Here is a 10,793-nt window from a genome sequence, read left to right as displayed (position 1 = left end):
AGTCACAACTTGACTTCCAGAAACGAGCTAATTTAACACAATACCCACACAAAGGAATAGATAAAGAGACATTGAAATATTTGAGCATCAAAAGCTTTTCAAGTGATCTGGGAATAGTTTCGGACAGATTATTCCTCGACAAATCCAGGAATTCCCCCATCAAATTTAATTTCGGTGAATCTGTATATTTTGACAATTTCAAATAAAATTTTAAACTCAGATATTGGATTTAAATAACTAGATTTTATAATGAAAAAATTGTCCAATGCACTAAATGTAACTCAACTATCTTATAATGAGTATTTTGGTCATTTAAACTTTAGAAACTATAAAATGGTCATTAAATTTATTGAATAGTTACAAAATTGATCATTACAACATTATGATTAATTCTAAAAGTTTGATAAACTTAATGATAATTTCGTAATTTCTGATAAATTCTAACGACTATTTTGTACTAGTTTGATAAATTTAATGATTATTTTGTAACCGTTCAAAAAATTTAATAATTATTTATAATTTGTAAAAGTTCATTGACTAAAACGATTGTTTTAACATAATACGGTGACTGTTAGTGTAACTTATCATGAAAAAAAGAGTAAATCTAATAAATAATTAACTTCTTTTGATGGTTATAAATAGGGGTAAAGGCATGCACCAAAACACACACATCGTAAACACATAAAGCATAGATCATCTTACATGCAATGGCAACTAAATCTTTCCATCAACTTCTCGGACCATTCCTTACGGTTCTCGTGTTGCAATCTTTTGTGGTCAAGTGTAGACCTGTGAAATCCGAATCTCCCGGTCAGGGAAGTCATGGCGGTCAACCAACTTCCGACGACTCGTTTCATTCGGACGTTAACAAAACCCTCTTGATTCGGAGATGGAAAACTTTTCCGGTGACCTAAGGCTTCATATCCAGCTCTTCCATCCCTGCATATTTAGATCCTCAAGCAGTGGCTACCGCCATCGATACGGCGTTCCGAAAATGGCAAGCCGCCGTCCCTAAGTTCGCATTCGGAAAGATATATCCAGGCGAGTATGCTAATATCAAAATTGGGTTCACTCCACTAGACGGGTATTATGGTTATGGTTATTATCCACCTGATGGGAGGCTTTACCTGGATAACAGCCACACGAACTGGAGCACAAAATCTTACCCTGCGGGGTACGAAGAAGACCTGATGTCCGGTGCCATGAATGCAATAGGGCATACCCTCGGCCTTGAGGATAGTACCAATCCGAGTGCGGTCATGTACCCTACACTGTATTCTGGAAGTATTAGCGAAGAGGACATGAATCGCATACAGAATTTATACTATTATACGCCACACCTTGAGTTAGGAGAACCTATGTAGGTTTCAAGACCTTGGGAAGCTTGGTTTTTAATTATTGTATTAAATAAGTGATTAGCACAGTTTGGAAGATTACAATATGTAAACGTTAAGGCTTCGATGCTTTGTCATGTATGTCGTCTGCTGGTTTTTAAGTTGCTGTAATTGCATGTGCTACCCTAGTGCATTCCGAAAGCTTCGAAATTACTATGGCATCTCTATTAAGGTTGGGCATGAGACAGGTCGTGTCAATTTTTTTATCATGTTGAATTCGAATCGATATCGATCCAATTCAGCTGTTGGTAATCTTTTATCCGACTTGAATATGAAAAAGATAAATATCTATATTCGATCATTATTTTACCTGGACGCAACGGATTTCAACTTGACCTGACCTGATTTATTATTTTAACAATTCGAGTTTGAGTTGGATTTTCTTAATGGTGGTGCGGGTAGGATTAATGATAAAAAAATTTGATTCGACTTGACTCAACATAATATTATAATTATCTCTTATATATTTAAGGATAATTGTAATAATATTTTTTATATTTTATTTTTCAAATAAATCTTTATTTTATCGAGTAAAAATAATTATATATATTTAGGTTTGATCAAAACGGATGCAATTTTGATTTAAAAATCGAGTCAGATTCCAAGATTTCAAGTATGGGTGAATGAGTTTAATTTTAGAGTTGAGTTCGAGTGAGCTAAAATCCTTACCTAACCCTGAACATCCATATAACTCTCACTCAGCACAATTAATTTTTTATTTATTTTTATTACAAAATAGGAAGATAATTAAAATATATATTAGAATTATTATAGTAATTATATTAAATATGTAGGGGGAAATATACTATTATCTCAAGTCATATCAGATTTTTTTTTCGCAAATCTAACTAGGATCAACCCAAACGTAAATTTAAAAAACAAATCTTACAAAATTAAGTCGAGTTAAAATTTTGAACAATTTTACTATCCCAGTCTCTACTCTGTACCGGTATATAAGAAGAAAAAAGGGGGGAGGGATATAAAAAATGCATAACAAATGGAGCCATGGCCATGTTTGAAGCATATAAATGCTCGGTCCACATCTTCACATCTATGTATAGAACTAATATCCCATCATTAATTTAAAAATTATTTTTTAATATATTCTAAGAAACCAAAGTATTTCTACATCCTCATTAATTTCTGGCTCTATCTATTTTGTTTCTAATTCAATCTCTCAATGACGATGAAGTTGTATGGACTTGCAATGTCCACATGCACCTCCAATGTTATAGGCTGTCTCCACGAGCATGGTGCAGAATTTGAGCTCGTCCCTGTCAATCTCCAAAATGGTGAACACAAACAGCCTGCTTTCCTTGCCAAGAATGTAATTATCCATATTCCGTTTTATTTATTTTTCTGCTGCGTCTTTAAACCATGGCTCGTATCCTAAATTTATTTATGAAAGTATATGCAGCCCTTCGGTCAGATCCCCGCACTAGATGATGGCGACCTAACTCTCTTTGGTAAGTTCTTTCAAAATGAGTCTGTCCTATTTAAGGAGGTTCATGGATCGTCGGGTCAAGTTGGTTCTAGTTTTTGACCTATTTGAATTTAATCTAAAAAATAAACCTCTTCACTTTTATCCGATTTAACTCGAAATTTAAGAGGATGATAGGACTATAAACGAGTCGAGTCGAGTCGAGTTTAAGTATTGTTGAGCAACTCGAAAACTCTAAAATGGAGTTCGACTCATCTCGAAAACCCGTGAGCCTAAATTTTCAACCTCGACTCGAACTTGAAATCATGAATTGAAACTCAAAAAAGCTTGCCAAAGCTCAAAATAAAAATATCTTGAACTTAACTCGGTTAAAGCTCAAACTCGAACATAAACCTTAAGTACATGAAAACTTTATATTCTACTACATTTTAAAAAAAACACATAAATGTTTAATATTATTAATAATTTAATATTTTTAAAATAAAAATTTTAATATATAATTTTTTTAAATTGCTCGCGAGCTTTTCGAGTCGTGTATCAAGTAGTTTACTTCGTCTCGTTAAGAACTCATGTCGAGTCCATTCGAGTTGAGTATTTATCGAGCGTTGACTGAGTCGATCTTGAGTTGCTCTCGACATGTCTCGTCTCATTTACTGCCCTAGGAGGATCCCACCTAATCAGAAATCCAACTCAACTTTTTAGTTCAAAATTCACACTCGTTCCAACTTTTATATATATATTAGAACTTAATTGAAAGAAATAAAAAGGGTGTTATAATATCATGTCGGATCATATTTTCTCACTGTCAACTCGAATCTTAACCTTAAAAAATTTAATCTAATCCGAATTCAAGCTTTAAAAATAAATAACTGGTCCAATTAAATCGAAATCCATCAAATTCATGTGAAATGCGGATCCTAATTCTACCTTAATTTTGTTTCATTAATTTTTATATGTACCCTTGAAAAAAACAAGAATCCAGAGCAATCTCAACATACATGGCTGAAAATTCAAAGGAAGCAGTTGTGATCTTCTGAGAAGCCAAAACCCTAAAGAAGCTGCACTGGTGAAGACGTGGATGGAGGTGGAATCCCAGCAATTCAGACCCGCGATCAGCCCGATATTCTACCAATCCATCATCGTGCCCATCATGTACGGCGGCTCACCAAACCAAACGATCATCGACGAGACCTCGGCGAAGTTAGGCAAAGTATTGGATGTGTACGAGAAGAGGTTGAGCAGCAACAAGTACCTTGCCGGAGATTTTTATAGCTTGGCCGATCTGCACCACCTCTCTTATATATACTATCTGATGAAGACTCCGTATGGGAAACTGATCAACGAACGCCCTCGTGTTAGGGCGTGGTGGGAAGATATTTCTTCCCGACCGGCTTTCAAGAAGGTGGCTGCCGATTTAACTTTGGGTGACAAAAACTAGTGTCGGATAAATCGTCGGTGAAGATAAAATCCAGGGCTAGGGTTAGCCTATTGAAGTAAGGGCATTTTGCAGTCAGTAGTTGAAGTGTTCACTGTTTCATTTCTTCTTTGAAAATAATTAAACGTTTCATTTAATAAAAGGATAAAACAGTGATTGATTGATCCAAGCTCATTAATATGGCGTCTTTGAAGATATGATAAATGGGAAAATGAGTTAATTGAATGGTTGAATATTATTTTATTATTTAAATTTTTTAAGTAGATAATAGCAACCTACTCTTAGTTTTATCATGTAAAGTCTAGATGTGTGAATATTATGATCAAGTGGATGATATAATCTCTCTCTAAAAATATATTTAAGGACGGTTTGGAACTATAAACCTTGTATCAAAATCATAATAAAGGACTGAGATTAGAGTCTAGCATTTGCTATGTCCCACTAGATCTTTAATTTTTTTCAACAAATATAATTTTATTAAAATCATCATAAAGTATTGATTAAAGAAAAATGTCTCGTTAAAAATCTCTAAATCTATATGAAAGAAAAAAATATATTAAAGAAGAATGTCTCGTTAAATATCTCTAAACCTATATAAAAGAAAAGAATACATTAAGGAAAAATGCCTCATTAAAGATCTCTAAATCTAGAAAATTTTAACGAAATATTCTTCCTTAATCAGGATTTTAAGAAAAGAGTACATTAAAAATCTCTAAATCTATATGAAATAAAAAAAACGTACATTCACCCAATAAACTATAAGATCTTAAAGTCTTTATTATCTATAAGATCTTAAAGTCCTTATTATCTTTAGGATCATATTATGACGGGTGTTGAAGCATGGCTTATCTATTGTTGATGGAATGGTTAAATTTCTAAGGGAATATTCTTTATTAAGTAATATGTGCTTTCGTGTTCTAGAGAATCCAAACTCCAATAATTGGAGAAAAAAGTTGATTTGTTAGAGAAACCTTCTTTTTAATTGTTCCACGATATAATGATATAGTTGACATTTTATGTCCGTAACACATGCATAAAATTCAATCTAAATCAAAATAAATATTTTTGTCTAAAATTTTATTGTTTGAATGAATTGATTAAATAAGTCACATAATTTCATTCTATAGAATGAATGAATGAATTATAATTTAAATAATAACATGTTTAGACGTTCCTAGGACTCTCGGGTCAGAGTCAGTAAGAGTCTATGAATATACATGCCTCTAGGGAGTTAACAGTACTTTTGTGTATGAAATAATGATAGATACTCCTCGTTATTGTTTTAGTTTCAGAGTTTTAACCAAGGACAAAGAGAGAGTTCTGGGGAGGAAAGATGAAACATCGGGTACTACCTCTGGTTAGGATAGAGGAGTGGATGAGTCCTCTAGACCACCCCAATCATCCAAGAGGATGAGGGATTCTCAGGGGTCATAGAGAGCCCTAGCTAGTCAGTCTAGTAGACCAGCTCAGAGTATAAAATTAGTACAGAAATCATTGTCATAATACTATAAATAATTATAATAAAATTAGTACAGAAACTCTAATAACTCGACTCGAATAAACTCGAATTTCTTAAACTCGATTCGACTCAAAAAATTTCAAGTTAAGTTAGACTTGTAAAATAAGATTCTTCAACTCGAATAACTCAAAAAAAATTTACTCAACTCGATCGAATGCTCACTCCTACTATAAAGTATAATAAACCAAACCATTTCTACCCAGGGGTAGATGCACTCAGCCCCATTCTGGGCTAAGTGTATCCCATTATTTAAGAGAAAGGGTAAAATTAGTTTAATATAATAAAAAAATATAAAAATAAAATAAAATTTTTGCATACTCATTATTTTTAAGAAAATAATATTAAAATTTTGAATTCTTTAATCTTAAATTTCTAGATTCGTCATTGATTCTACCTATTTTTCGCAGTTTTCCAAGGTGTGATTTGTATCAAATGAAACAATATTACCATTTGTCCTTCCTTACTTTTTCATTTCACCTTTATTATATAATATATATTAAAATAGGAGAACTTGATATAATATATATTAAAATAGGAGAACTTTATGGTACAATCTCTTATTATAAGGCTAATTATAATATTTTAGGTCGTAATTTAAAATATTAATTTTTTTTATTTTTATTGGTTGCAAACATATTTTAGGTTACAATTAAAAATATTATCATTTTCATAATATTTTTGGTTGTAACCGAAAATGTAAAAAAATATATAATCTTTTATGTTATGCGCAACATAAAATTTTAGAACATTTTAAATCGCACTTTATAATATTTTAGATCACGTCATTTCTTACCCTTATATTAGGTTGTCGCACCCAGAACTCCTCGTTAAAATAATTGATATTTAGTTGAATAAATACCTTGGCTAACCCTGTCGGCCCATTGTAATAAAAATGAAATGATGAAAAACGAAAACTAATGCATCCACGTTTTCTTAATTATTATAATTAAATTTATTACTATAATGATTTAAAATAATGAAACGTGGCCTGTTAAAAATATTTCTACTTGTCGAGGAATAATCCAAATTGTCAATAGTTTATTTTTAATGCAATTGGTTTGCTAAGCTGTCCCTGTCCCTAACCAGCATTCAATTATTAAGCATAAGCTGGAGTATGTATATTAATGCAAGCACAAGAAAAAAATGCATCAACCATAATACGAAATTATTTGTTTGATAAACTAACCAAATTTTTGTCTCTTAAAAGTACTAAAATATTAATATCACATGTCATATTCATATTTTTATCAAATGTTTAATGTGATATATTTAATCTTAAATAGTTAAGGTAAAATTATTAATTTGATAAATTAATCAATTTAAAAGATATGATCAGCGGTTTAAGTGCATATGGTAAAAGAGAACGTTAATATCTCTCGACGTCCTAAAACCGAACACCAACGTCTACAGACTGTGTATGCCCTGTTAATAGATTAAGGAAGATTACTCCTGAATTTGTTTTGTAGTACTATTTGGATTGTAAGTTTGTATTCTGTGGGAGGTTTTGTACCATCCGGTTTGTATGTATTACTTTCCTATATTTAAGATTCGGGAGATTTTTAATGAGCATGTAATTTGAATAAATTTGATAAATAATATCATCTTGTCCAGTAAAAAAATAGAAAATTCCTAACAAATATTATTTCATAACTACTCAAATTATTTAATCATATTAAATACTTTTTCAAATAACAGGTACTACATTTGATATTTTATTAGAGTATGTGTATTATATAAATAAATTAATTGGTTGAATATCAATTCAATGAAAAACTATTAAAATATGATTTATTAAGTGATTTTAGTGATAAAATAGAAAATTATTCTCCTTAGAAATTCTAAATTGGAATAATTGTATTTATAAAATGATTATACATTATTAATAGATTAAAAAAAATTTATGAACATAATATTTTATGATCACATTGATCATTATTAAAAAAACCTATTAAAATATTTTTATTTTATACTTGATCATTCATATAATATTTTATGATATCACATTATCATTATTAAAAAAACTATTAAAATATTTTTATTTTATACTGGATCGTTCTAGAACGACGGGAGGTCTCGTCCTCCTTCCACGTTCTATATATTATATGCATACAACAGCTTCATTGCCATATTGCACAAACAAAAATTTCATGCCTTGAAGACTTGAACAAGCTACCGTCGTCGTCATCGAGAAAGTATGGCAGCTATCAAAGTCCATGGAATCCCCATGTCAACAGCTACTCGGAGGGTTCTTGCATGCCTTTACGAGAAAGAACTTGATTTCCAGTTTGTTCCTGTAAACATGGCCGCCGGTGAACATAAATCCGAGAACTTTCTTGCCCTTAACGTAAGCATTTCGTTATCAAAGATCTATTAATCCATGTTTCCCGGAAAACTATAACTTTTTTGGTCATGTTTATGAAGCCGTTTGGTCAAGTTCCAGCTTTTGAAGATGGGGACTTGAAGCTCTTCGGTACAGTTTCATCACCCAGACCTTGAATTTGTTCTCAGTTTTGATCATTAGCTAAAACCCTGTTTTGAAACGCAGAATCAAGAGCGGCGACCCGCTATCTCGCCCATGAATACGCCGACAAAGGGACCCAGCTGTTGATCACCGGCTCCAACAAGGAGGCGGCGGTATTAGATTTGTGGACGGAAGTGGAAGGCCAGCGGTTCAACGCTCCAGCTTCAGCGGTAGGCTGGGAACTGTTTTACAAGCCGTTCTTCGGCATGATGCCCGACGCTGATGTTGTGGAGGAGAACGAAACTCAGCTCGGGAAAGTTCTTGACGTGTACGAGACTCGGTTGACTCAGTCAAAGTACTTGGCATCCGATAACTTCACCTTGGCCGATCTGTATCATATCCCCAACATCCAGAACCTGTTGGCGACGCCGGCGAAGAAGCTGTTCGAATCGCGGCCGCATGTCAGCGCTTGGGTGAAGGAGATCACTGCTCGGCCGGCGTGGTCCAAGGTTCTCGCTATGCAGAAACAGTGAAAACACTCTTCGGTGCTGTTCAGTACTACATGTTTTTAATGAATATTCTGGGTTTTCAGTGTTTGTGTTTCAATGGCTTTTGAGTGTCGTCTTCTTCCACCTTCGATGTGGAGATTGATGGTTTGATGCTTTGGTGCCTCTTCTCGTGTGTTGTATCTTTGTGTGCCGTTCGCCACACTGCCTTCAAATTTCATGTTGAAGGCTTAGAGGTTGTGTTTCATCTCATCTATTGCTAATACAAGCTACACTTGCTTTTTTCCGATAACTCTAGTCTTCGGATGCCAACCAAAATACAATAGGGTAAATTACAAGTTTAATACCTATATTATCAGTTTTGATCTGTTTTAGTATCTTAATTTTCAATTTTTTTCAAGGTTATATTTAAAGTTTTGTTTTTTTTCTTTTCATTTTAGTACTTCTATTTAAAGTTTAACGTTAAGTTTTAAAAAAAAATGGATTAAAATTGATAATTTTGGTATTAAATACGTTAATTTTTTAACGACGGGTATTAAAATGAAACAAAAATTAAACTTTAAGTATGATTTTAAAAAATTAAAAATTTAAGTATGATTTTAAAAAATTAAAAATTTAAGTATTAAAACGGATTAAAATTTATACTTTAGGAACAAAAAACATAATTTACCCAACAAATAAAATATTCAACCATTGAATATATTATTTCTTAATTATTTTTTATATAATAATGTTGAGAATGCGATGGCGACTATATTTTTGCACCGAAGTTGCGCAACATTAATAAAAAAATAATCAATATGGTAAATTACATTAAATACGGCTTAAATTTAAGTGATGTATTATATATTACTGTATTTTACATTTTTTAATTATATTATTAAACTTTAGTTTTAATATTAATTATACCTTTGAACCGTTAAAATCCAAACGATATGATGAAATTAACAAAACAATATTATTTTAGTGTGACTATTAACCTCTAAAACGACTTCCTTTTAAGCACTGAAATTTAGGAAAGCATATATTTTGCCTATTAGTTTTTATTTTTTTTGGTTTTGCACTTTTTCCCATTATCGTTGGCTACCAATCATCATTCGTCATTAATCATCTTTCATGGCAATATTAGTACTAAAATAATTGCATTTCACTCATCTTTCTTCTCTATGACTAGTTTTTCACATAACCCACTCAAATCGATGAAATCGAATAAAATATCTATCATATTTTAAAAGTTTTGGGCTTTTTCATATTTTAGGGATTTTGGATGTTTATTTGAAAATTCATACAGTGAGAAGTATTATTTCGATAAGACAAATAACATATCTCAAAATCAACATTATATTGATCATGAAAAGAGATCGAAGTATTAACCTGTTGAACTTTTAAATGGATTTTCATTATTTTCGGGCGAATTTCATGGAAAACCACTCCTAAAAGAAGAAAGATGTGTGAAAAGAAAATGTTTTGATGTTGATTTTGTCAATCAAATATGGTTGATGATGGGTGGTATTTGAGTGTCGATGATGGTCGAAAAAATAAAATGTACCAAAATTGATAAATCTCTAAAATTAAATTCCTAAAACGACACGTTTTTAGTCATCAATAGTCGTTACCAAAATGGCATCTTTTCACAATGAAGAGAAAATTTTTCCATGTCATTATATTGTTAAAACTTAAAGGCTAGTGATTAATTAAAATCGAAATAGAAATCTAATGTTTTAGAAACAACTAAAACTCTAGTGGTATAAACAGCACACGTCTAAAGTTAAGTAATATTTGTACAATTTATCAATAAATACGCAAAAGTCAAAGAGTTGTTGAGCTGATAATTGATTTTTTTAGAATATAAATTTTAGGATAAATTATGTATTTTGTATCTAAATTTTCAGTTTTAATCCGTTTTAGTGCTGAAACTTTAAAATTTTCAAAAACATACATAATGTTTAGTTTTTATTTCATTTTAGTATCTCACCCTTGAAAATTTAAGGCATTTAGTACGTAAATTATTAGTTTTGGTCTGTTTTAAATTTTGAA

At 31.6% G+C, this 10,793-nt stretch overlaps 2 protein-coding genes and 1 pseudogene across 2 annotated transcripts; all 3 read left to right on the top strand.

Moving 5' to 3' along the window:
• Window positions 1-707: 707 nt before the first annotated feature.
• Window positions 708-1,364, top strand: LOC120192976 (metalloendoproteinase 1-MMP-like). The gene is made up of 2 exons (XM_039195630.1): window positions 708-850; window positions 929-1,364. Exons 1-2 carry the CDS (start codon window positions 708-710, stop codon window positions 1,362-1,364), a joined length of 579 nt encoding a protein of 192 aa, XP_039051561.1.
• Window positions 1,365-2,574: 1,210 nt separating this feature from the next.
• Window positions 2,575-4,304, top strand: LOC120193055 (annotated as a pseudogene).
• Window positions 4,305-7,963: 3,659 nt separating this feature from the next.
• On the top strand, window positions 7,964-8,784 carry LOC120193043 (glutathione S-transferase PARB-like). Its single transcript, XM_039195667.1, has 3 exons — window positions 7,964-8,133; window positions 8,211-8,259; window positions 8,335-8,784. Exons 1-3 carry the CDS (start codon window positions 7,984-7,986, stop codon window positions 8,781-8,783), a joined length of 648 nt encoding a protein of 215 aa, XP_039051598.1. The 5' UTR covers window positions 7,964-7,983; the 3' UTR covers window position 8,784.
• The last annotated feature ends 2,009 nt before the right edge of the window (window positions 8,785-10,793 follow it).

Source organism: Hibiscus syriacus, unplaced genomic scaffold (genome assembly GCF_006381635.1).
Source record: "Hibiscus syriacus cultivar Baekdansim isolate YM2019G1 unplaced genomic scaffold, ASM638163v2 tig00116984_pilon, whole genome shotgun sequence".
Classification (NCBI taxonomy): domain Eukaryota; kingdom Viridiplantae; phylum Streptophyta; class Magnoliopsida; order Malvales; family Malvaceae; genus Hibiscus; species Hibiscus syriacus.
The sequence above is the reverse complement of the archived record's forward strand: the minus strand, read 5'-3'. Positions and strand labels throughout refer to the sequence as shown.